The 27,943-nt window shown below is 42.8% G+C and overlaps 2 protein-coding genes across 2 annotated transcripts in view; one reads left to right on the forward strand and one right to left on the reverse strand.

The window, feature by feature from the left end:
- LOC308512628 (coagulation factor XI-like) overlaps window positions 1-27,943 on the forward strand; it is a gene marked incomplete at both ends in the record, with an annotated part of 328,656 nt that overhangs the window by 146,573 nt on the left and 154,140 nt on the right.
- On the reverse strand, window positions 55-27,919 carry LOC308514064 (cytochrome P450 4V2-like; the record flags this gene model as incomplete). Its single annotated transcript, XM_081084106.1, has 11 exons — window positions 27,655-27,919; window positions 17,764-17,876; window positions 16,272-16,357; window positions 14,120-14,310; window positions 13,672-13,741; window positions 12,245-12,371; window positions 9,061-9,246; window positions 5,270-5,372; window positions 1,336-1,470; window positions 1,064-1,243; window positions 55-227 (listed from the first exon to the last, which is right to left on the reverse strand). Exons 1-11 carry the CDS (start codon window positions 27,866-27,868, stop codon window positions 55-57), a joined length of 1,578 nt encoding a protein of 525 aa, XP_080940232.1. The 5' UTR covers window positions 27,869-27,919.

The raw sequence follows: 27,943 nt of genomic DNA on the forward strand, positions 1-27,943 counted from the left end.
AACTTTCTCTTAAAGAAAGACCTTATTCCTACTAAGGCACAGCCAATAACAGAGTTAGGATGCATCTGCGTTTCTCCTCTTCAACTTGATCCAGATGCCATTAAGAGGACGAAGAACCAGGTCTCCTGCCAGACCGAGTTCTTCTCTTTTCTGGTTGGATTCTACCCAAAAATGCCTCAGGATCCATGAAAGAACGACCTTTTCTTCCATCATGGCAAACCTTTGACCTTCAAATTAATGTAAATAACATGACTTTAATTACAGATATATCTCAAATGGGAGAAAGAACAGGTTCCATTAGAGGGAGCAAGTGACGTTAGATTTTCACAGTAGGCCCTGGGAGAGCCAGTATCACTCACGATGCTTCCTAATAATAAAGATCCTTGAGTGCCCTTCCCTGCTCCCACCCAGTGCATCTGAATACCTCTGAGGACAAGGAATCTAGCCAACCCAGTACCCAGATGAATCCTGGGCTCATTGAGGCATGAGAACCACAACTCTAGAATGCTTTTCTACTGGGCCTTTCATGTAGTTTACTATAGAGTTACCAGGCCTCATTGTACCAATGCCTGCATTTACATAAACAGTAAAACCCCAGAGATACTAAAGCCAAAAGTGTTTATAATGCATGGCAATGTGCATTTATTTTGTTGAAGTACTTTTGCTGGTCCCATGGTGAGCATTCTTTGATTAATTAAAAACACCCACACACACACAGAGGAATAAACTATGTGAAGACACAGGGAGAAGACAACTATCTATAAGCCAAGGAGAGAGGCCTCAGAAGAAACCAGCCCTGCAGACACCCTAATCTTGGACTTCTGGCCTCCAGAATTGTGAGAAAATTAAATTCTGTCATTTAACCCACCCAGTCTGTGGTGCTTTGTTACAGCAGCCCTAGAAAAATGATATACATTACGACAGTCATAGTAAAGTGGGAGAAAAAAATAAAACAAGTATTTTTACAGACTTGTATCTGACACACTACATCTCAAAGACATTATTGTGAGAAATCCCTGTCATGTGCATCTGAAAGGTCAAACCGATTCTGATGGATACAAACCTATACAGTTTCTGGGTCCTGCAGAGAAGGGCACATATGCATATGGATGGCGTCCCATTGAATTCTCGGGAAAGAACCTCTCTGGCTTGAACTCCTCAGGGTCTGGGAAGTACTTCGGGTCTCTATGCAGTGCGTAGGGAATGATGAGTATTTGAGAGCCTTTCACAACGTTGTACCCCCCTGTCATGAGATAGTTGATTTGTCATGAGAACAGAGCATAACAGACACAGAAATGTCCATTCTACCCACTAATTTCATGGAAGAATTCTCACCAACATCACAATCTTCATTAAGACCACGGGCAATTAAAGGCACAGAAGGAAAAATACGAAGGGTCTCCTTAATAACACACTCCAGATATTTAAGTTTCTTCAGGTCCTCTAAGGTAACGGGGCGATGAGAATTCCCTGATCAAAGTAAATATATGAAATAAAATAAATGAAAACTATTTGGGCTTGGTGGATAAGACATCAAAAAGGAATCTACACTAAAAAAAGACAAAGATGCTAATTGACCATTTTTTCTATGTCTCCAAACCATGCCCACCAGCCAATCAGAGTGACTATATGCAAATTAACCCAACCAAGATGGCGGCCAGCAGCCATGGAGCTGGAGCAAGCAGGAGACTTGGTTGCCCGGGCTATGGAGGAAGCAAAGCAGAAAGCAACTGAATATATTGAGAAAGCAAAAAATGAGACAGACCAACTCAATGAACAAGCCAGTGAGAAGATTCTGAAGGCGGACATATAGCAAATCCTGCCAACCACTTTTTCTCAGAATTGATGGCCTAAATCCCAACTTTTTGAGCAACAACATTTGCAACCATCTCTATGCCTTCACTGCGTGGGGAGACAGATGGAAAGGAACTGTGTTATTTAACCAGAGTTGTAGTACAGAATTGAAAAGTAATGAATCAGGTCACAGAACAGATTTTCATTTTGATGAAAACCCTTCCTTGGAAAATAATTGCACCCAAAGAATTTCATCTGAGTGCAAGCCGTGATGCCTTTTCAAAGTCCACAAAATATCTGGAAAGGGTTTGATGAAATGTTCAAATCCAATGCAGGATAAAGCAAGATGGAAGAGACCGAGAAACAAAAATCTGGTTTATGGCCATTCTGATACAGGTGCAGATAAGTTGGGAGAGATCATCGAAGGTGGTATTTGCCAAAATCCAATTCATTACTACTTGCTTCCTGATATGGAAGATGAAGATGGGGAATGAGAAGAGAAGAAGATGATGATGGAGGGGGAGAGGGAGAGGATTGAAAGCTACCAACAAACAAGCTGATGAGGATGAAGGAGACGGTGACTAAGGAACAAGGATGGATTCCAACCTTCTTTTTAAAAGTTTCCTCCAGTCACTGGGAGCAAGTTAAAGTCTGGGTTTTGTTTTGTTTTGTTTTACTCTTAGGCTCAGTCATTCTTCTTTTGAATTCTTTTCTCTCCCTTACATCTGGTTCTCAACTTACTTGGAGGGAAATACCTTGAGCAGAATACAGTGAGAAAAGAATCTCTAATGCTTTGTCTTTCAAATTCACTTTCTTTTTTTTTTACGTTTAAATATATTTTTATTTTTAATTTTTTCCATTGATTTTTATTTATTTAATTATTTTTTATTATTGATTAAGGTGTTATATATGTGTCCTTATCTCCCCATTGCGCCCGTATGTCCCCGCCCTCCCCGCCCTCCCCACGTATGCCCTCAGCCCCTGGTGTCTGTGTGCATTGGTTAGGCTCATATGCATGCACACAAGTCCAGATTCACTTTCATCCCTTCCTGCCTCAACAAACACTATGTGGAGTCAATGCCCCTGTGCTCCGTGGGAAAGAAAAACCTGCTTACTTTGCTCCGCTGGAGGCTGGAGCCTCAGCCCGCGCAGTAGCGCACAGAATTCCAGCTTTCTTCCTCCTTTCTCTGTACACTGAGCACACAGATTACACTGTGTCTCTGAGAATGTGGGCAGTTAGCATTTACCAACATATACCTGTCTACTTTCTCTTATATAGAACATTTTTTAAACTAAAAAAAAAAAGAAATATAAGATTTTTGGGTTAGTTAAGTGGGCATTTTGACAAGTCTTCCCTTTGGTATGTTTGTGATGTTTAATGGCCTCTCTTGAAGTTTAAGATGACACTTTTAAAATAAAATTCTCTTCTAATAATGGCTTGGGCCCTTCAACTCAATGGGAGAATAGCGGACTTGCAGAATCTTATTTGGAACCATCATTCTCTATTGTAATTTTGTTCCTGTTTATTTAATTTTTTTTGTTTGTTTCACTGGAAAGAAAAGATAATGCTCAATTTTAAACATTAAAAGTGTACCAGTTGCTTGTTATAATGAAACTAAATTTACCTCAGTTAAAAAAAAAAAGGAATGAATAATTACATCTCAATATCCAAAGATCAGTGGCTCAAAAAAGTTTTAGAACTAATACTGGGGGTAGAAGAGAAGTGAGGCACAATTAGCATAAAGCATGGAAGCAGCAGAATAAAAATTCTAGTAAAAATGGTGTCACTGATTATGTGAGATCCAAAACCATTTGTGACACCTGCATTGGGCTAAATATTGTAAAAAACACAAACGTGGGAACACATTCCAAAAGAACCTGGGTTTCTAGAACATCCAATTTACCCACCAGACACAATCTGAGAGAAATTCAACTTGATACAGGAAAAATAAAATGACGACAAAAACAGAGCCCAGAAGTTTAGATCATCTCCATTCTACAAAATAAAGTCTTCCCTCTTGGTATGAAATTCCAGTCCTCACACCATCTGGACATGAAATCACTTTTCCAACTTCAACCCTCAATGGGTTCTAACAAATGTTCTGAATTCCACCTGTCCTTCAATGCTTACTGTTATCTTCCCACTTCTCCACTCTGCCATTGTGCACCTGGAGCCTCTCTTTCCAGAATGTCTTCCACCTCCTCCTCTTTTCCTTTATTATTCCTTCCCCACTTTGCACTAGGAAAATCTACCAGATACCACTTTGTTGGTTGGCCAAGCCAACCTTTACCTTTCTTTTCCCAGCCATGGGAAGCCATATGACATCTGAATATACAAAGGATTAAGTTGATGGCACAATACACAGTTCCTTTGTGATAGGCTGATTATGACCCACAAGTATATCAGGCCCTAATCCCTAGAACCTTTAAATATTACTTTTTTGGGGGAAAGGTGCTTTTGAAGATTTTATTAGGGATCTTTAAAAGGAGAGATGATTGTGGATTATCCAGGTGGGCCATGAATGCCATTACGAATGTCATGATAAGAGAGAGAGCAGAAGGGGATTTGACACACACCCAGAGAAGAGAAAGTGATGTGAAGATGGAGACTGAGATGTGAATGATATGGCCATAAGCCAAGGTATGTTGGCAGTCACCAGAAGGAATGGATTCTCCCCTCAGGCTTCCAAAAGGTGCGGCCCTGCCAACACATTGATTTAACTCAGAGATACTCATCTGGGCCTTCTGGTATCCAGAACTGTAAGAGAATATATTTCTGTTGTGCTAAGCCACCCAGTTTGCAGAATCTGTGACCACAGTCAAAGGAGACTAATATTATCCTTCATCCCCCTTCTCATTTCTTCTTGCCTTAAAAATAAGCATGAGACCCAGAACCACAATCAAGAAAACAAAATCCATGATGATGAAAATGACAGAAAGAAAAAAGAACAAGTCCAGGATTCTCTCAACATCCTTACAGGCATCAGCCTAGGACCCCTTACCTACAGGTTACTGGTTGTACAAAAGAAATGTATGTCCCATCAGCTTAACCCACAGCAATCCTATATGGAACAGCTCTCCTTGACCCTGCTAACCAGCTTCACCTCTCCTCTCTGCTCTCCGCTAGCCCCTTCTTCCTCCTATTCCCCCAGCACACAGACATGACTTGATACTTTCTACATAGTGCCTGCTTAACCTATGAAGCGCGAGGTCCTTGAGGACAGTGACATTTATCCGTGTAGCCCCCGCATCTAGGCCGGTGCAGTCACATGCCAAGCAATCAGCAAATGCCTGTAAACAAATGCAGGAGGTCTTGCAAAGGACATTAGCCCTGGAAGGGGCACCATATGGCAGCCTTCCTGCTTATTACAGTGTCTTTAGAACAGGCCCGACTGCACATTCTTAATGAGGAAGAATGCCATTTGCTTCAGTGACTTGGGACCTTCTGTGTAAATAGTGAAAGGGCCCTACATACCAAACACTTCATCCAGTTCATTGTTCAATTTTTTCTGGACTTCTGGATAGCAACCCAGTAGGTACAAGGCCCAGTTTATTCCAGCTGCAGTTGTGTCATGGCCCTACAAGTGTAAGAGAAAAAAACAACAGCTTAGAAAGCAGAGTTCTATTGACATGTTTAGGAATGCTAACTATTTTGAATTGGCTCTGGATTTGACAGCTGTGACGTGACCCCAGACAGAACAATTAATTTTATATGGTATTTTACCTCCGTGGGGAACAAACCAATGAAACAATCCCTTCAGAGGGGATGCCTCTGGGTACAGGGACATTCAATACGACAGAGTCACATACTTGGTGAGAGTGGCTGGGCTGGGCTAACAGGAGGTATTCCAAGGGATCTCCATGCGCTAGACTGTTTTTGAGGGAATAAAGTGTGACTTTCCTGAGCCAAGTGGCCAGATCTGCACTTGTCCACTTTCTCCAATTTGTATGGTCAACTTTACTTGGACACCAGGCAAGACCAGGCAGCATATGGGTGGTTCTGAGCAACAGTCTCCACATCAAGAAGTTGATAAATACCCCATTTAAACCTTTCTGAGTTTGAGGGAAAATACCAAACATTTTGCAGAAATGAACTCAATTATTCTTCACAAAAAATCCATGGGAGCCCGGCCACGTGGCTCAGTGCTTGAGCATCAACCTATGAACCAGGAGGTCATGGTTTGATTCCTGGTCAAGACACATGCTGGAGTTGTGGTCTCAATCCCCAGTAGGGGGCATGCAGGAGGCAGCCAACCAATGATTCTCTCTCATCATTGATATTTCTACCTTGTTCTTCTTAAAAAAATCAATAAAATTATATATTTTTAAAATTTATCCCTTTTTTTGATGTGAAGACAAGAAATCCCTTTAGAATCACAAACTGGTTAAATGCCCTACTAGAAGGAACTGGGAAGATGGTGGCTGGTAAGATGGAGGTGAGGGAGAGGGTATGATTGAGTGATGAAGTGACAGGGGAGTGTGTGGATGTGTGCAATGTGTGTGTGAATGAGTGAGGGACAGTTAAATCCAGCAGGAGTACCAGAGGCTGGCAGACCAGGCTCTACTGGACAGGCCGCCCCATCACCACTGCGGGCACTCCTCAGGCTGTGGGGCTCAAGAAGGGAGCCCATGCCATATTGAAGGGGAGTGAAGCCTCCTCTAGGAATTCACCAGCACCACCTCCCAGACTGGCCGTGGACACTATTCGTGACTCTGCAGCCACACCAGCCAAAGTTCTACTGCCTCACCACAGACCTGCAGACCCTAGGACATCTACCTCCAAGGGTGCACAGATCCCGCAGCAGTAAGTGGGACTTTGCGCTCCCTGACTGCTGACCTCCGGACACTGCGGTCATGCTGAACCAGTGCTCGGGCACCCTGAGTCAGCCGCCCAGGCACAGGCTTCTCCGGTGCCTCTGTGAGCCACTGCTGGGTATGCATGTATCCAAACAAGGATGCACGGCCCCGGCAGTAGAAACTCGGACTTCCCCATTTCTAGCTGACTGCCCACAGACACAGTGGTCATGTGGTTTCGGCACGCAGGTCTCCTGAGTCCACCACCCGAGAAGACAGCTCCCTGGTGCCTCTGTGAGCAGCTGCTGGGCGCACTCCTATCTAATCAAGGGCTGAAGACGCTGGCTGCAGTACCTCAGACTTCACCCTCCTTGATTGCTGACTTCCGGTCACCTCAGTCACACCGATGAGGTGCACAGGCTCCCTGAGTCCACTGTCCTGCAGGCGGCTCCCAGGTAACTCTCTGAGCCACCATAAGGTATGACCCTGGCTGCCAGAATCCAGTCCCTACGATAGTGCTGCTCCATGACGCAGGCCACCAGAGTCCACCGCCCCGGCAGGTAACTCCTAGGTTGCTCTGTAAGCCACTGCTGGGCGCTCATATCCAACCAAGGGTGCACAGCTCCTGAAGCAGAAACTGGGACTTCTCCCTTCCCGGGTCAGCAGCACACCATGACAGTGCAGCTCCCAAGTAAGGGCCCCACGATAACACAGCTCCACCGTATGGCTCCTGGGCCCCTCTGTGAGCTGCCATTGGGTGTGTGCCCCTCCAACCGAGGTCACATGGCTCCCTCAACAGGATCCATGGCTGCCTACCTCTGAACACCTTAGTGAGTTACTGAGGACTCGTCTTGCCATACAAGGTCACATTGATTGGCCACAGACTCCCAGATTCCCACAACCACAGCTGATGGCTCCAGAACACTCTTGTGATTCAGAGAGGGAAATCACTTTGGCCAGAGTCCCACTGCCTCAACTTCAGACTACAGGACAGGCGCCCTGCCCCCCACGCCCCACTGTCCCAGACTCTGGGAGCCTCGTAGTGAGTTACAGAGAGACACTACCCCAGCAAGAGTCAGACAACACCAGCCAAAGTCACCATAGCTGAGCCTAAGGCCCCAAGACCACTTCCTCCTAAGCCCATGCACTCTGGGAACTAACAGTGAGCACATAACAGTGAGACCTCAGGCAACTCTTTCCACAAGAGCTGGAACTGCGATCACATCTACAACAGCTTGCACAATGAAACTGTGGTGAGTCACATTGCCCATCTGTGATGAGACTACATCCATGAAAAATAAGCTAACATTCAAGACCCAACTATATCAAGAAAACCCAAATAACACAAATAGGGGGCTCCGCTAGATCACCAAGCCCAGGAGATCTGAGAGACTGCACCACTGGGTTCCAAAAATCACCAACCACCCCCAACACAACCTGGGTAGCAAAGCAGTTGGATCTAAGACATAGAAACAAAACATTTCAACAAAAAGTGGGAAGACATAAAAACAATCCCCAAAGGAAAGAAAAAAGGAATCACCACAAAAATAATTAAATGAGATGGAGGCAAGTAACTTGTCAGAGAAAGAATTCAGAGTAATGGTTATAACGATGGTCAAATGTCTGGATGACAAATACACACAACTCAATGAGAATTATAAGAAGCTGAATAAGAATGTCACCAACTTGAAAAGGAATCAAGAGGAAATGAGGAATGACCTAGCTGCAATAAAGAACATAAAGGAAGGCTTCAATAGCAGACTAGAAGAGGCTGAGGACCACATCAGCAAATTAGAAGACAAGGTAGGAAAAAACACACAAACATAGCAGCAACTGGAAAGAAAACTTAAAAAGGAGGAGAAGAGCCTAGGGGAGCTTTGGGAGAACATGAAAGGAAACAACACCTGCATAATAGGGGTGCCAGAAGGAGAGGAAGTGGAGCATGTAATAGAGAACTGGTTTGAAGAAATAATGACAGAAAACTTCCCTGATGTTGAGAATAAAAAAGACCATACAAGCCTACAGCTTTTTCTGAAGAAGAAAGTTGATCTGATATTTAATTAGGGTCTTGAACTTTTTAATTTTTAACTACAATATAATGACTCTTCATCAGTTATAACAAGCTACTTCAAAATGTGATCAGACTTTTAAAAAATGCTAAAAACTTTTTTAAAGAATTCCTATATATTATTTTTTTAAGTTAAAAAGAAATTGTGAACAGATCATCCCTTATACCAAGGATCCCAACATATTTTAAAAGGTGAGTACAAATAATTCTTGCTATTTCATGTTCTTTTTAATTTTACTATTAAATGCTTAAACATCTCTAAGTATTAGTGCTGGCTATTTCTTCATCCTTAGCATTTTCAACTCCCAAGATTAAAAAAGAACAAAAACATTTTCTTGTTATGTAACAGGAACTGTAATTTGTTTAATGATGATACCTGAGACTAACATAACAACACAACATACCTCAAACATGAAAGTGTCCACTTCTTCTCGAATAGCCTCAAGGCTTAGCTTATTTCCTTCATCATCCATCACATTTAAAAGCAGGTCAAGAAAAGCCTTGCGTTTTCTCTTGGAGAGGGTCGTGCCCTTGTCATCACTTTTACCTTCTTTATCTCTCTTTATTTCATTGGCCCGTTCCTTGATGACCTGTGTGATTTAAATGATCACATGCTTTTGTGTGGAATTTGATATGGCCTAATAATCCATTTTCCTGTGAAAATATACTAGCTTCTTTAACTGATTTTTTTCTAAGCCTTTCCTGTTCTGTCTCACTCAACAGGAAGTTAGGTTGTTTGAAAATATAGTAATGCTTTCTGTGAATATGTTTAGGGCATTATTTAATAAGACTTTTAAAAACAAATTTAATGACAGACAAATACATAATTTCCACGCACTATTTTTACAGCCTTTCCAACATGGGAATAGAGTAGTAGTCTCCTGAATAGGGCTAGAGTGAGTTGAAAGAGCTCATGAGAAAATTTGGGTAGTGGAGAGAACACAATCTATACTAATAAAAGGGTAATATGCTAATTAGACTGGGGCAACTGGCCATCTTCCAGATGTCTGACTTCCTTCCAAACAAAGCCATGGTGGTGGGGGCCAAGGTAGAGGCAGTTGGGGGCGATCAGGTAGGCAGGAGATAGCATTTAGGAGTGAGATCAGGTCGGCAGGGGAGGGGACTTGGGGGTGACCAGGCCTTCAGGGGAGGGCAGTAGGGAGCAACTAGGCCAGCAGGGGAGGGCAGTTGTGGGTGACCAGGTGCTGCAGGGGAGGGCAGTTGCAGATGATTGGGCCTCGAGGGAAGGGCCGTTCGGGGCTTCCATGCCGGAAGCGGATATTCAATGGGGTGACCTGGATAGCAGAGCAGGGCAGTTGGGATGACCAAGTAGGCAGGGGAGGGCAGTTGGGGCAACCAGCCTGGAAAGGGAGGGCAGTTGGAAGCATTAGGCAGGCAGGCAGGTGAATGGTTTGGAGCCAGTGGTCCTGGATTGCAAGAGTGATGGCTGACTGTGGAATTGGACCTAAACCGACAGTCGGACAACCCCCAACGGGTCCTGGATACGAAAGGGTGTAGGCCAGGCTGAGGGTCACCCCCTTGTGCATGAATTTTGTGCACTGAGCCTCTAGTCACTATGTAATAGATTAATTAGAGATCACTCTAATTACATGTTGTATTGAAGAAAAGAATCACCCTGTACGCTTGCCACTCCTTCTGCCTAGAATACTCTTGCCTCAGAAGCCAGCATGACTAGCTTCCTCCCTAGTTTAGATCTCCACTGCCCAATGTCACACTGTCAGGGTCACTGCTACCCTAGTCCCTACTACTCACTCTCTTCCTAAGCCTACTTTACATTTTTTTCCATTTCACTTACCACCTGACTTTCTCCTCCAACTTCAATGTAGCAGCAAATTTGAATTTATTCATTGATATACTTCCAACATTTAGAACACTGCTTGGCATTTTAAAAATGTTCATCAGGTATGTGTTGAATGAATAAAAGAATGAAAGCCCCTGAGCTTAATTTGGTTACACATTTCAACTTTCTCCTCCTTTTGGGCAATTGTCCAAACCTGCTTCTGCTGAATGAACAGATGCCAAGTTCCATAATGGCAAGCACCATGTCTTCTCTTTGATTCTTGGTGGAACCCTAGTACCTGGCACTCAGTAGGGAATGTAGGAAATGTACACTAATAAAAAAAAAATGTAAATTGGTTGTCACTCCGCTGCACCCACCAGCCAATCAGGATGACTATGCAAAGACAGTGGGTTCATTTGCATACACAGGCACAGGGTGAAGACTGAAGGCTCCAAGCGAAGACTGAAGACAACTGAAGACTGAAGACTGAAGAGGCTTGGCTTCTCCGCTGCGGCTGGAGTGGAGAAGCCAGGCCTTGCTGCGGCTGGAGCAGAGAAGCCTATCCCTGAGGCTTGGCTGCTCCGCTGTCGACGGGCCAAAGGCCTGGGTCATGGGTGCCTGAAGGAAACTGGTGCGGGCAGCCAGGGGAAGGAAGGCGTATTGCACAAATCTTCTAGCAATGGGCCTCTAGTTTTTTTATATTAGCCATCCAATTTGAAATTCATCCATTATTGATACTGGTATTAATGCATGAAATTGGAAGACAAGTGTAATTATACCCATAAAATAAAATCTGTTCACCGTTCACCTATTGACAGGCAATTATGCTATACTTCGCTGACGGCAGCTCACTCCAACATCTCATTCACCTAACATCTAGGGACTCTAACCACTTGATCTTTTGGTGGAGGCAATACCTCATTTTCAGGAAGCAATGCCATCATATTTTAAACTAAAATTACAGCAAAGGATAAATATATTTACTTCGGCACTTTTATCACTACACTTAAATTACAAAGCATGCTTTTAATTAAAGTTTGCCTTTTCATAAACATGCTTTTTTAAAAATATATTTTATTGATTTTTTTACAGAGAGAAAGGGAGAGAGAGAGAGAGAGTTAGAAACATCGATCAGCTGCCTCCTGCACATCTCCCACTGGGGATGTGCCTGCAACCCAAGTACATGCCCTTGACCAGAATCGAACCTGGGACCCTTCAGTACGCAGGCCAATGCTCTATCCACTGAGCCAAACCGGTTTTGGCTCATAAACATACTTTTAACACAAACCCAGACTATATTCCGGAACATTACTATTTCCTTGTCATTAACAATTACATAGTAATATCTAGTTAATTTTTATCATTTCCAGTTTAAGATACTGCTGTAAATGCCCTTTGTCTTAGAAAACTATTGCATAATCCAAACATTTTACAGAATATTCTTATAACACAGTTCCCTGTGTCTTCATTTTCTTAGTATAGCACCCATTTTGTTAATAAACTATCATAGCACATATCACATTTTGTAACTATTTATTTATGGACAACCTCCCCAGTAGATTAACCTCCCCCAGTAGACTATCCTCCCCGAGTAGAGAACATTAATGACTTGGCATGTTAACAAACACAGGAGTCATGCACTTATAAAAGTTCTAGAAAGTGATAGTGGTAGAGGTTGCACAACATTGTTAATGCCCCTAATGCCACTGAATGGCACACTTAAAATGGCTATTATGATAAACTTTATGTTATTTACGTTTGATCACAAAAAAAAAATGAGGACTTACATTGGTGGTAAAATTATGTAAGATCTTTAGGTTCCTTCTGTGGTCCCATCCTTCTTTAAACAAAAGGTACAAAACGTCATGCCAGAACCAAATCGTCTTCATTCTTCGATGTATCAAATCACTCATCCTATAAACAGGATGCAAATGTATCAGCTGATATATCAAAAACGTGCATTCCTTGAGTACCTATTTAGTGCCTGGTCTCAATGAGGGTAATATGTGGCAACAATAGTAATTCATCTTAGCGGCTACTAAGAGCTCCATGCTTTATGCTCAACAATGAAGGCATGGGTTATTACACATCCAAGGAAGCTTAAAAATCAAATGGGTCCTATAGAGGAATGAAGAATCCAGTATAAAACACCTTACTAGATGGCCATCTGACCTCTCCTTCTATTTCTCCAGGAAGAGTTCCAGACCTTCCGAGCTGCCTGTAGCTCTTATACCACAGGGTCTGATGAAATCTGCCTGTTTAATGTCCACGCATTTGCTTGATCACTCCTCTGGCTGTCCTCTTCTCCAGGAAAGTGCCCCTCTGTCACATCCCTGTCCCGAGTCCCTCCCTCAACATTTCCAGTGATGGAGCAGAGAGACCTAGACATGATCTCCTCCTTTGAGAGCAGCTTACAGGTCAATTCTGCAGAGCGGCCTTTCCTAGTCACTCAATCTGTGGGCCCTATTGCTGTTTTCTTCTCGAATATCAATCAACTTTATATTTTCTTTGAAGCAATTATTACAGTTTATCAGTTTATACTTATTTGTTTTGATGCTTGTCTCCCTGTTATTCTGTTCTGTGGACCACTATAAAACTAGTCAGTATCTTGTGTGATGAATAGCAGATTATATATGCTAATATCTGTTAAAATGAAATGGGCAGTGGACTCAAAGACAGAATTCCTTAAATCAAACCCTGGCCCTGCCCCTTAATAGTTGAATAATCTCAAGCAATTTATCAAAGTAAATACGCTATTTCAATTAAAGAATAACACACACTAAGTGCAGAAATATGGGAAGAGAGAATTAATAACAACACCAAAAACAAGAAAGAGGAGCATATAACACAAAATAATAATCACAGCTAACATTGTGGAAAAATATCTACAAGTTTTTTTTTAATGAATAATTTTTTATACATAGTGGTTACCATGTTAAAATATTGTTTTTATCTTTATTTTATCAATAAGCATCATAATGTAATTTTTTAATATATCATAAAATAATCATTTAAAATTATACCATAGCCTGGGTATACCATAATTTATAAAATAAACCCTCTACTGTTAAAATACATGCTTAAATGATTAGGTTAATTTTTAATGCAATATTTCATTGTGAAAAAGATACAACACAGACAAAAAACTATTAGCGATATTTTTAAAGCTTGAATCAATAACAATTTAAAACATAATTAGAAGGGCTCTGTTTACCTATACACTGCACGGACATACTCAGAATCATCATTAGTCTGAGCATCAATATTCTTGCCCATAGCTGTCTCTGCAAAATATGGGTGAGAAGCAACCATTCAATTCATGCACATGCCTTGTGTTTATTTTCCAGTGGCAAACACTTCAAAAAAGAGATCAATTCTTATATATTTTAGAATTGTTCCTGTCCCCTTTCACTCTTGCAACTTTGTTTCTCCTACTCCCTGTTCCTGCTCCTTCTTCCCTCTGACCTTCCTGGCAGGTTGGCTCTGCTCAAAGCTCTGGCAGGGGTACTGCTTTTCAGGAGCCTAATTTAGCAGAAGGACCAGCCCAAAGAAGCCAATATCCTTTCTAACCCCTTCATTTGCCTTCCCAGTGAAATGTTATTTTCTATTTGGACCATTGTATGTTTACACCATAGCTCTAGAAACAAATCCATGAGACTTACCACAGATTATATCTAAGGCACAAAGAGTGATGTAAGAAAAGCAGTTAAATTTTTCTCTGTCAACATGTTTTTCAAGCTTATTAACCAATATGTTGGCTTGTTCATTCATGACATCTAAGAAGTCTTCCAGAATGGTAAAATGGAAAGTGGGTGTTAACATTTTTCTCCTGGAGCGCCATTTGTTTCCAGTACTAGAAATACAAGACATGGTTACAAAGAAGAGAAAAGCAACATGCAAAGCAAGTAAAGCATAGTCAAGACAACAAATTCTTCTTAACCTACAGATTCCCAAATGCTTTGGTCAGAAAGTCAAGGGGAGATTCATATACAGTTACAGAATGGGCATATTTTAGATATCCTTCTTTATAACTAACGAGCTGTACCCGGCCACGCATTGCTGTGGCTCAGTCCGGTTAAATGGAAAAGAAAGAAAAGAGAAAGCGCACGTTTCTAATATGTTTAATTTCACAATGCTCGTGGGTATACAATATTTTTTGTTGTTCCATTGTCTGTGCAGATATAGAGATTGTCTGGTTTGCTGACTGTAGAACACACAATATATAATTGTCCATGTGAGAAGCAATCCATGTCCAGATCTAAAACGCACAATTCTAAAGATTGGCCCTGAGCTTTGTTGATGGTGATTACAAACTCCAATCGAATTGGGAATTGCAATCTCTTAAATTGAAATGGCATATCCATTGGAATCATAGGAATGTGAGGAATGAGGACATCTTCACCTTTGAAAGGTCCTGTCAAGATTGTTGCTTCTATGACGTTGCTCATTAATTTAATTTTTTAAATGCAAGCCGCGTGCCGTTGCAAAGCTTTGGCTGGCTGATATTTCACATGATAATTGGCACGCCGATTTTCAAGTGCAGTACATGCGGTGGCATCCCTGGCGGATGGAGTGAATTCAAAAATTCTGTTGGATAATTAACCGCTTCATCTGCTTCCACAATAGTGTTGACGGACTTGTATGTGACTGCCTCGCTTTGAATGTTAGACTGAATAATATTGTTAAGTTTGTAGATGTCTTTGTTCTTGGCCGAAAGAATAGCTCGTTCACTCAGCCAATAGTGAGTCTTATAATTGATTTGAATATTGGGAAATGCTTTTTCAACCAATTCTTCTTTTGACACCACTAAATTGCAGAAGTTATGAGGCAATGAAATTCGTCCTGAGGTCAGATCAACCGGCACCTTTCCATTCCCAATTTCCATCAATTGATGTGAGAATATCTCAGCTGATCGATCGTTTTGCAGCTGGACATGCATATTTGTAGTTAATTCTATCTACAATTTATAATTGTAAACAGAAACATTGAAATGGAATCGTAAAATATTTAGTGTAGCGTGTGTTGCTTTTACGTCCAACAGATGGCGCTGTTTTTCAAAAAAGACATGTTTTTACCTGTCACAAGTGTGACATCTATATAATAGTAGATATATACGTATATAAAAACACACGCGCATTCGAATGCAACGTTGTGTCAAAATTTCAAAGCAATTGGTGAAGAACTTTCGAAGATTTAAGATTTTGAACAAACGAACACTTACATTTTTATTTATATAGATATGTAAAAGAGCACTGATCAAAATTGAAAATTTTAAGAATTTCACTAAATTTCTAAGTTCTGAGTTTCCAAAAATGAGAAATTTCCCCCCTTTACCCAACCTTAACCCTCTGAAAATCTAGAAGCTCCATGAGTCTACTTTGATCTCTAACAACTTCAAAGTCTCCAAAGTCCCCACCGAAGTCCTGCTTTCTCTTTCTCAGTTGATGGGGACCTGTTTCTGGATGGCAGCTCAAGGACTGAGGTTACTGTGCTCAACTTACTTCTCTGAGGATCACTTCCTTTTTAATTGAATTTTCAAGATTTCCCTGCTCAAAACTCCCCTGTGCCATACTCCATTTCTACATTGGGACTTTCTAACTATCCTTGGAACACTGGTGATCAGCATTATTGAATACCATGGCTGAAGATTACTCTACACCCTCGGTTCCTGTCTCTCAGAGGCCCATTACCACCCAACTTTTTCAGTTTCTCCCTACTACTCAATGGCACATTCTTGCTATAGGAAAACTACCCCATGTCGATGCCTGACATAAGTTACGCACAAGACAGCTTTACCAATTTACACTGATTTACCTTGTAAGAAGTCCTAGGCCAAGCCATGGTTGTAGGAATGTGTACAGATAAGACTTGTCAATTTGCTTTGAGCTAGTTAAAATTGCCTTAGAAAGAGAGAAAAGCATAATGAGAGATAGAGATATGAACACAACCATAATTATAAGAATACTGGGCTAGAACACAACTACTTTCCAAAGTAACATTTCATAACAATTACTTCTTGGTGGTTCATTTTCATTGCTATGACTCAACGAAATGCAATTAGAGTTTGGAGCATACCACTGTCTCTCCACTGTCTCTCACTCTTGGAGACTAGCTGGAGTTGACTGAAAGGAAAATGACCAAGATAATTCCCTGAGTCCTGCCATGAATTAGGAGTAAAGTGGAGTTGTTTATTGAGGGTAGGAGTGAGGGGAAAGAAGGTGGGTGAAGCAAAGGATGACCACATTTAGGGAGAAGGAAATCACAAGTTCATTATCAGGTATGTTGATTTGGAGACATTCATGTTGACATAATTTGAAAGCAGGTATGAAGCTCAGGATTGAGGCTTATACTAGGTACACATTTGAATGTCTCCAGGATATAAGTAGCATCGGGAACCATGGGTATAATTAGGTGCCTGGAGCCAAAGTAAAGCAGAAGGGATGAGCATATGCACAAAATGCCTCTCAGGATCTTGCTGCAGTTCCCTACTTTGGACAGATCTCTATCCACATGTACTCAGTCCACTTACACTAGGCCAGCAATGGCTGACATCCCACATGTGGCCTCTCGCTATCTCCTCTGGGCCAGTACATTGGGCAGTGTGGTGCCAGAGACACTCCAACAGTTTTACCACAATGAGTAAGAAAGATGTATCCAAGCCCAACAACCCTAGGAAATTTTGCTGTTAATTTTTGTCCATGAAGAGAAAGTCTGTTTTTCCCATTTTTACTTCCTGACATAAAGCCTTTGTCATCAAACCATAAGATAATACTCCCAATGTCATGATAATAACTAAAAGAAAGATAAATAATTTTTAGGCGTAATTTCAATAGAGTTTATTAACAACATATTTCCCATCAATACCACTTTAGTGTTCTCTTTTAAAAAATTAACTTGAAATCATAAAAGCATAATGGATACTCTGAGCCTCTTAAGGGAAACACTTAAATTTTATTAGTCTTACATTTTTGCAATCTTAAAACAGTGCGTGGGAGATGATATGAGCTCACCTTGTAGAATAATCTATTTATGGTTCTGTTCTATTGAAGACTTCCCCAAAAAGGAGGACAAATATATTACTTGATACTAAATGCGTATAGACATGTAGAAGCTGCTACTCTACCCAGAACTCACACTATATCAGGAAAGCATTAAATGGCACCTTCAAAGCCTTAGATACTTAATGTAATCCTCATTGTATTGAATTCAATTAAATGTAAGGACATATATTTGCTGTTTATTCTGATGAGATTCTCACACCATCAAATATACAGTGAAACATTGACCACAGTCACCATCAACTCACCTCTACAGTTTCGGCCTTAAACATGGCTATTACTGGTACTGTGCCAAGCCAGAGTTTTAGCATTGGCACATGTCTGTTGCGTCCTGTGTGATAAATCATCTGCTGGAAAAACTCTAGAAAATAATTAATTTAAATAAGTTCCTTACTGTGTCTTTTTGGGTTTTTACTCTTTTTACTTTGGGCAACTCACTCAATTTCTCCCAGATCACCTTGAAGCTAAACCACACAGTTGTCCTTACTAAATTATTAATGAATGAATTATAAGGCTAATTTGAATTATGAATGATATATATTAACAACCTGGTTAACTGAGAAATGCCAAGCACTGTGGATGTTTGTGGTGACCTTATGACATGCTTCCCCAAGAACACCAAGGTTGTTCAGTTTCTCCTGACCTGCACAGGCTACTCTTCTGTAGAAAGGGATGCCTGTCCCAACCCCACAGCCCTGGTAGATAGATGCTCCCTTTCACCCTCTCTAAAATAGTATTGAAGTTCCTCGGCAAATTGAGATTAGAGCTAAGATATGATCCAGCTATTCCTCTTGTGGGTATTTATCTGAAGAACATGAAAACACTAATTCAAAAAGATATATGCACCCCAATGTTAACTGCAGCATTACTTACAATAGCGAGGATATTGAAGCAACCTTAGGTATCCATCAATGGATGAATGGATAAAGAAGATGTGATCATATTGGCCCAGCTGGCATGACTGTGTAGTTGAGGATTGACCCAGTCAGGACATATGCCCGCGTTGCAGGCTCGACCCCCAGTATGGGGCATGCAGAAGGCAGCTAATCGACAATTCTCTCTCATCACTGATGTTTCTCTCTCTCCCCTGTCCCTTCTACTCTGAAATTAATAAAATAATATATATTTTTTAAAGATAAAATATTGTCATTCGTGATAACATGAATGGATCTTAAGGGTATTATGCTAAGGGAAATAAGTCAGACAGACAAGGACAAAAACAGTTTGATTTAACTCATATGTAAAATATATTTTAAAAAGTAGTAAATAAACAAATATAACAAAATAGAAACAAATTCAAGGATACAGACAACAGAATAGTGGTTACAGAGGAGAAAGAGAGTGGAGAGAGGGCAAACTAGGTAAATGGGTTAAACAAATGGTAATAGATAGAAATTAGACTTTTGGTTGTGAGCACCCAAAAGAGTATACAGACATCAAATTATACTATTGTACATCTGGTATCTAGATAATGTTAATAACGAATGTTACCTCAAGAAAAAAATAATTTTAAAAAACTCTTCTGTTTTACTAATTCTTCAACTTCTCAAATGTCTCAGGACCCCTACAGAACCTCTTCTCTTTGTAGGAAACTCTTATTCCTACTGCTTTTTGTCTAATAACACTCACTTATCCTTCAAGTGTCATCTTAAATGTGATTTTGCTGCGAAGTCTTTTCTGATATTATAAACAAGATTTCTGGTAATATAACTTCCCAGATTGTCTCCCATTCCTAGTACGGGTACCAGATCTAAGTATTTCTAAAGACTATCCTAGAATAAAATAAATAAGTGTTCTTGGAGAAGTCATTGATTTTAGGGACAAGGCAGAGAAAAATACAAGAAGAGTGGAATATATCATGGTGGCAGAAAGTAAGGAAGTGCTCAAAAAGTGATGGTGTTAAAACACCAAGCAGCCAACTGAAAAGCTCCTAATACTTCAAACAGGGACAATTTGTGCAACAGAAGAAGTAATGATAGAATTAGTTTGTATCACTTCTCTAGTCAATATCTTATAGTTTTCAGTGTACAGGACTTTAACCTCCATGGTTAAATTTATTCCTAGGTGTTTTATTCCTTTAGATGCAATTGTAAATGGGACTGTTTCCTTAATTTCTCTTCCTGGTAGTCCATTGATAGCATAAAGAAATGCAAGTGATTTTTGTATATTGATTCTATATCCTGCAACTTTACTAAATTTATTTATTAATTCTAACATTGGGGGGGGTGAGTATCTAGGATTTTCCATATGAAAAATCATGACGTCTGCATTCTTTTTCTTGCCTAAATGTTCTGACTGGCACCTATAATACTATGTTGAATAAAGTGGTGAGAGTGAGCATCCTTGTCTTCCTGATTTTAGAGGGAACGTTTTCAACATCACATATGGTGTTCTTGTAAAAAATGCATAACCTCAATGAAACTCTGAAAAAACAACAGTCAAATCCAAACTGAGAGTGATTCTACAAAATACCTGTCTCAGAAAATGTGTCAAGGTCTTAATGGGTATGGAAAGACTGATAAACAATCACAGATTAGAAAAAATTGATATTGAAGAACATAACACAAGGAAGCACAACTCCTATATGCCAGGTGAGATTTTGAATTGAGTCATGGAACAGAAAAACAACACCAGGCAGTGTTGTAAAATTCAAATAAGGGCGGTAGTATTGTTAAGAACATTGGACAAATAATAATGGTCTAGTTTGATAATGACACTAATTCCATAAAATAATACCATCAGAGGAGGCTTGCTGGGTATATGGCATATGCAAACTCTATATTATTTTTACAAATTTCTGTAGTTCTAATATCATTTGAATAAATAAAAGTTTATAAAGAAGGATAGAATGCTGAAGCTGAAGAATAAAAAGTAAGCTGGAGTAAGATTTTAAAATATTTTGCTAGTAGAAGAGAAACACATACACACAGTATCTATACAGATAAAAGCCAAATATTCAAAATGTCCCCAGGGGAGTTTGACCAACTGGGATTTCCATTGCTTGCTCTGACATGTGCTGATCACCAGGAGGCAGTGCAGAACGTAGGAAGGCCCTGGTCAGAGCCCAGCAGCTGCTAGGGGCCCTACCCATGCACTAATTTCATACACTGGACCTCTAGTCTATATAATAAAGAGGTAATATGCTAATTTGTCTATTAAGGTGTCCCAGTCTATGGGCAGGGCCAGAGGCGGGAATTCCGCACCCAGCGCTAACATCACACTGCCTGCATGCATCCCCATTCAGCATGAAATGATGCTGGGGGTGGGGGGGGGGGCACCTAAGGCCACAGCCCCTGTCCTGCAGTACCCCCCGCCCAGCGAGTCTTGACGGGGGAACTCAGGCTGCACCCCTCGCCTGGTGAGGCTTGAAGGGGGACCTCAAGCCACGCCCCTACCGCAGCTCCGGGCCGGGAGACCTCAGACCATGACTCCCACCGGGTTCCAGGCAGGGAGACCTCAGACTGTGGCCCCCGACCTCAGTGACAGACCGGGGGTCCTCAGGCTGTTACCCCTGCCCAGTGAGGCTTGAAGGGGGATGTCAGGCCACACCCCCACACCCAGCGGGGCTAGACAGGGGACCTCAGGCCACACCCCTACCCCAGCACCGGGCGGAGGGACTTGAGGCTGTGCTCCCTGCCCAGAGGACCTGAGGTTGTGGCCCCAGCCCCGAGGGTCTTGACAGGGGTGGGGTCGGCTGGGTCTAGGTCTCATCTAATGGGGGTGGAGCCAGCCGGGTCTGGGTCTCCTGCATTTTGGAAGTGCGTGAGGGTGGTGGGTGGGGACTTGTAGGTCCTGTGGCGCGCCCAAGACTCTGACAGGAGGGAGATTTTATATACATTTTACTAATTTTCTTTCATCTCTGACACCTCTATTACAGAGAAAGGGCAAATAGCAATATTAAAATATTTCTTATCATTAATTCTCTTTTAATGTGCATGAGTTTTGTGCACCAGGCCACTAATATATAAATAATAGGCTGTGTCTACATTTCCTTGGATAAAGGAAAAAGTTTAGTTTCGGAATGTGACAAAAATGTGGAAGAAATGTCATAGTGAATATAAGAAAGAATCATTAAGCTAAAAAGAATTACTGAGAAGCAATGAGGAAAATGTAGGGATTAGATAGGGAAAGTTGGTAATCAATCAAATCAGTTTCCTATGACATGTCCAGATGTAAGAATGAATATGACAGAAGTACCTTACTTCTTCTTGAAAACACAACATGCTCACACATGCATTCCACAGGCAAGGAACATGTACCACCAAAGGACCAGATCCCTACTCTCAAGGAATTTATAATCAGAGGAGATGGTCACTGTGGGACTAATCACAGTATCAGATCAGATGAAATAGGTGTTAAATTAGAAGTTTAAGTCTGTAAGTGCCCATCAGCAGATGAGTGGATTAGAAAACTGTGGTACATATACACAATGGAATACTATGCTGCGGTAAAAAAAAAGGAACTCTTGCCTTTTGCAACAGCATGGATGGAACTGGAGAGCATTATGCTAAGTGAAATAAGCCAGTCAGAGAAAGATAAATACCACATGATCTCACTCATTTGTGGATTATAGAGAACAACATAGACTGATGAAAAGGGACAGACCCAAAGACTGAGAAACAGTGATCAGGCTATCAATCCCCAGAAGGAAAGTAGGGGAGGGCAGGGGTAAGGGGAAGAGATCAACTGAAGGACTTGTATACATGTATATAAGCCAAACCAATGGACATGGACAACGGGGGGATGGGAGCATGAGTTTGTGTGTGGGGGGGAGGTTGGGGTTTAATGGGGGGGATGAGGACACATTTGTAATACCTTAACTAATAATAATAAAAAAAAAAAAAAAAAGAAAGTATTGCAAATACAAAAAAAAAAAAAAAACAAGTTTAAGTCTGAGAAGTTATCGATTTTCATTGAAAGGACTGGAGAAATTCCAAGAAAGAGATGGCATCCTATCTAATAAAAGAGAAACATGGTAATTAGCATACGATCGCTACCCTTCCCATTGGCTAATCAGGGCGATATGCAAATTAACTGCCAGCCAAGATAGCGGCGGGCAGCCAGGCAGCTGACACAAACAGGGAGGCTTGCTTGCTTCAGTGATGGAGGAAGCCAAGCTTCCCCGCCTGCCTTGCCGGCCTCTCAGCTGCACTCTAAGCAACATTGTAACAAATATAGAAGCTAAACAAAACCCGGGGCTTCAGCCAGCAGGACCGCAACATTGTTTCAAATACAGAAGGTAAACAAAGGCCAGAAACCTGCTTTCAGCAGCAGAGATCTTATAGCTGGAGCTGAGCCTCAGAGCTAAAGCTGGCCCAGAATTTAAAAAAAAAGGAAAAAAGGACAGGTTGGGAGCTTCAGTCACCTGCCAGCTTGAAAATGGCCCTCAGCCCCTCACCCAGGCTGGCCAGGCACCCCAGTGGGGACCCCCACCCTAAAGGGGGTGTGACCAGATGCAAACAGCCATCATCCCCTCACCCAGGCTGGCCAGGCACCCAAGCGGGACCCCCACCCTGAAGGGGGTGTGACCAGATGCAAACAGCCATCATCCCCTCACCCAGGCTGGCCAGGCACCCCAGTGGGGACCCCCACCCTGAAGGGGGTGTGACCAGATGCAAACAGCCATCATCCCTTCACCCAGGCTGGCCAGGCACCCAAGCGGGACCCCCACCCTGATCCAGGACACACTTCAGGGCAAACCAGCTGGCCCCCACCCATGCACCAGGCTTCTATCCTATATAGTAAAAGGGTAATATGCCTCCCAGCACCGGGATCAGCGTGACAGGGGGCAGCAACCAAACCCCCTGATCGCCCTGTGGCTCTGTGTGTGACAGGGGGCGGGGCCACAACCTCCCTATCCGCCCTGCTCTGTGTGTGACAGGGGGGAGCTACCCAACCCCCTGATGGGCCCTGCTCTGTGCGTGATGGGGGGAGCTCCCCAACCCCCTGATGGGCCCTGCTCTGTGCATGACAGGGGAGAGCTCCTCAACCCCTTGGTCGGCCCTGCTCTGTGTGTGACAGGGGGTGGCGCTGCAACCTGCCCATCGACCCTGCCTTGAGTGTGACAGGGGGCGGTGCCCCAACCCCCCAATTGGCCCTACCCTGAGCGTGACTAGGGGTGGCATCGCAACCTCCCGATCCGCCCTGCTCTGTGCATGACAGGGGGTGGCGCTCCAACTCCCCAATCGGCCCTGCTCTGAGCCCGACCAGGGGCTGCACCTAGGGATTGGGCCTGCCCTCTGCCACCCGGGAGCAGGCCTAAGCCAGCAGGTCGTTATCTCCCGAGGGGTCAAAGACTGCGAGAGGGCACAGGCCAGAGTGAGAGGCCCCCTCTCGCCCCGAGTGCACAAATTTTTGTGCACCGAGCCTCTAGATTGAGAATAAAAGAATGAGTTGGCTTTTTGTAGGAAGAAAAGGGAAGTGAGGGTAAACCAAGTATCAGAAATAGCAGAGCAGAGTCAGGGTGGTCTGAAAATTGCCTATAGGTTTAGCCAAAGCACAGGAAGGCTATGAAAACATTAATAGATGAGCTTGGAGTGGTGGAAGGCTAAAGAAGTTAGATTTTCTTATACAGCCTCAAGGCAATATCTGAAAGTTTCTGATGAGTACTAGAACCACAGAGTTATATTTTAGGACAATAACACTGAGGTGAGTGAGATCTGTGAAGAACTTGGTATTCTGAGGCCACAGGAAGCTTCTGGGGGTGGGAAAAAGACGGGGATTGGATGCAGCCAAGGTTAGGGGCCCTGGTCCTGCTTTATGGCTGGTCCTTATAGTGGGTGTGGGGAAATGGTGACCAGTAATCCCAACAACACTGAAGTAGGGAGGAAAGTTTGGGAGTTAACACTTTCTGTATTGAAATCCCTGAGGCCCCATCTGGGGAATGCAGCCCAGCATTCAGAAAGGTCAAACATGACAAAACTCTGGGTCAGGTCAGGAAACACTAAATTGATGAGTGCAACCTGGAGTGGGGATTGGGTGGGGTAGGGGAACACAGTGACTAAAGGATTGGTGTACAGGGTCCAGCCCTCAGAGAAAAGACCTGGCAATGGTTAGACAGAGCCCAAGTCAAACAACATGAGTTCACGGGAGGACTGGCTTTCTAATTAGGTTAGGAAATGAGGCACTCTCCTGAGATTGCTGGCAAAGTCCAGGGAGGGAGAGATAAGGAGAGCTGACTGGCTGGGAGGCATGTGGTACCCAGGCTTCTTCTAGGCAAAGGGAAAGCCCCCATGACAGCAGCGGGACTAATGCCCACAGCACTGTGAGGCTACTAATACAGACCGCACCTGAGATTTTGACGGGTTAACATGGGAATTTGGGCCCCACGGACAGATTGACATGGCATAAAAAAACAACAACTATTAAACTTTGCAGCTCTTTTTCGTGCCAAGAAATGTTCACATACTCACGTCTCCCTGCTCCTTCTCCCATCCCTCAGCTTCCCCCACCCCTGGGCTTCAGGGCAAGCTGCTCAAAGTGCAGCGGAAGGGAGGCTAAAGCGCAGGGATGTCCATTCATGTGATACTGAATAAACAGTAATAATTGTTTAAAGAGTTTGCACATTTGGGCCCCCAAAACCTAATAATGAATCTTCTAAGATGGCGAACATTCATTCTGTCATGTTTATTTGCTGTGGAAGGTAAGTAAACATCAGACCAGAGCTAAAGGTTTCGATGCCTTATGTCTTTTATGCCTCACCACAGTCAGATGAGAAGCACTATTACAGAAGTTAGTGAATGACTGAGGAAGTTGTGCACAGCTAAGTAGTTGCACAATATCACAGCGCTGGTAAATATAGGCCTGGCTTTGTACCCAAGGCTCCCAGATACACAATGTGTCATCTTCACCATTACATTACGCGGATTCAAAATGCCTTCCAGTCAAACCATTGGCCAAATTGCTGTGAAAAGAGCTAGGTCAGATCAACAGTGTCAAATATATGTAGCATGGCCATAAACATTGCCTTGGTCTGGTCTGACAGAGGAGACAGGGAAACAAAATCCGTGGCTTGAAGGCCTCAGGTGGGCCCCATGGCAGGGAGCAGCTGGGGAAGACAGGTGTTGACAAAAAGGACTGAAAAAGCAAAAGGTAGAGTTCAACAGCCTAGTTGGAAGGCCATTGCAATTCTCCAGGTGGGACTTCTGAGGCCGAAATGTGGATGGTAGCCACACAATGAAAGGCACAGCCTCTTGTAGAAGACACAAGGGTATTGAGGATGGGGAATATACCTTTAAATGTTGTGCTATGCCCAATTTTGCTGAGCTCAATGCTGGGCACAAAGGAGGGCCTCAAATAGGTGCATGATTGACAATGAAAAAATGGACTCAAACCAAGCTCTGGACAATGGTCTAGAAAATGCACACATTAAATGTAATCCTCAAAGTAACATTTACAAGTAAAGGGTAACACACTCTAACTTAAAGAGTTTTAAACAACTTGTCAAAGTCAAGCAGTTTGGTTACAAGCAGAAAAGGAGCAAAGGCTTGTCTCATGCCCAGATCCAGTAGTTGTTGATGCATTAAAAAGTCCCCTTGAGAAAGATAATGTGTTACCATGCTCTCCTCTCCAGAGGTAACTATAAGGAGAATTACTTAAAATAATCCAATAACTCACAGTTTGTTTTGAAATGGATCTTATTCACTAGAGATTTCAATTCTTAGAGAAATTCCCCCAAAAGCCTATGATGAGATTTCTTAAGTATATGGTTTCCTGTTGGGGAGGAGGGGTCTATATTTCTACACCATTATTTTTTAATATTATAAAGCCTTTGGGTAGAAGGGAAGATTAGCTCTGCCTTTAGTGTTCGCCATGATGATGTTTACAAATGTAATTTCCATATATCAAACTTTGCTGCAACACTTGCAGCATTAGTCACATTGATCTCTGGTTGGTTAAAAGTTTACTGGGATTTCTTCTGCCAGAAACATTTTCTGTATTTTGGTAACACTCTCCCATGAGGCCTCATGTCTTCCTGTGAAGTTGAAATGACAGCATTATTTTTACTTGGAGAAAGGAAAGTGGAAAAGAAATAACCCTTTAAGCTTTGGAATTGATGTTCAGTCTATAAAACGTCTTCAGTTAAAAGGAGGGGTGATTGGATTCTAGTTCTGGGCTCATTTTAAAATATGTCATTTGGGGCAAATCTTTTCAGTTCTGGGCATCTCAACTTATCCAGCCATGAAGATGCAGTGCTAAGATCTAACTCACCCTTCCTCATGGGGGATGCAAACATCAGGGACTTTTAGGAGCTTTCTAACTTAAAGTGACCCCTCTACCCCTATCATAACATAATATAAAGCTGTCTCTTCAAAAGATGATTTCAATAAAAAACCAATTCACTCCTTAACAAATAAGATTTCAGAAACTTGCTGTATGACTTATGGGGCAGGCCTTGGTGAATAACATCATAATTCATGTTGGTATGTAACCTCCTTAGAAGGGCCAAGGAGGAATGAAAGTTGTGGTCAAGTCTTGTGATTTCTGGAGGGAGAGGCTCTGGTCTCAAGTGCACTTCTTGCCCCTTATTTTGGGGAGAGAGAGAAAGAGAGAGAGAGAGAGAGAGAGAGACTAAGTTATAAGTTATATCTGCCTTTAGGATTTTAACAGTAAAGACAGAAGAAAAACAGGCGGTGTTGTTGTTTTTCTTATTATATATATTTTTATTGATTTCAGAGAGGAAGGGAGAGGGAGAGATGGAGACATCACTGATGAGAGAGAATCATTAATCAGCTGCCGCCTGCACGCCCCCCCCCCCCTCCCCGGGATGGAGCCTGAAACCCAGGCATATACCCTTGAAGGGAATCAAACCAGTGACTCTTCAGTCCACAGTCAAAAGCTCTGTCCACTGAGCCAAGCCGGCTAGGGCTACAGGCGGTGTTTTCAGATAGCAGCAGCCAGCAGTTGGGAAAATGAGAAGAGAAAAGGCAGAAGGACAGGAGTTTAGAAACACTCACTTATGTGTAATGAAAACTCGAGCGAACTGGGAACCCATTATCCAGGGGGTGATAGAGTCGCCCCGCACCCAGCAGCCTGCAGCTCCAGTCCTGCTGCTCCAGACTGGGAAGCGGGCGGTTCCCTGCAAGGGGCCCAACAGCCCGTGGCGGGGATGCAGCTGGCCCGGGCGCGCAGTCCCTTACCTTTCCCTCCTCTCTCCAGGATCAGCGCGTGTCCCAGGAAGGGGTAGGCGCAGGGAATGGTGGGCATGGGCCTCATTTGCAGCCAGTTATGCGCATAGCTCGCCATCATCTGCAGGAAGCTCAGGATGAGCGTGGCGCCCGCCAGGGAGACGGCGCTGAGCGCGCCCCAGAGCAGCAGCTTCTGCCCGACGTGCACCAGCCAGACGGCCACCATCGCGCCAGCGGTCGGCTCCGCGGGGACTGAGACCCTGAACCTTGGTGCCAGGTGCTTGGGGCCAGGGCGGGGTCC

Source organism: Myotis nattereri (genome assembly GCF_964212035.1).
Source record: "Myotis nattereri genome assembly, chromosome: 2".
NCBI classification, from domain to species: domain Eukaryota; kingdom Metazoa; phylum Chordata; class Mammalia; order Chiroptera; family Vespertilionidae; genus Myotis; species Myotis nattereri.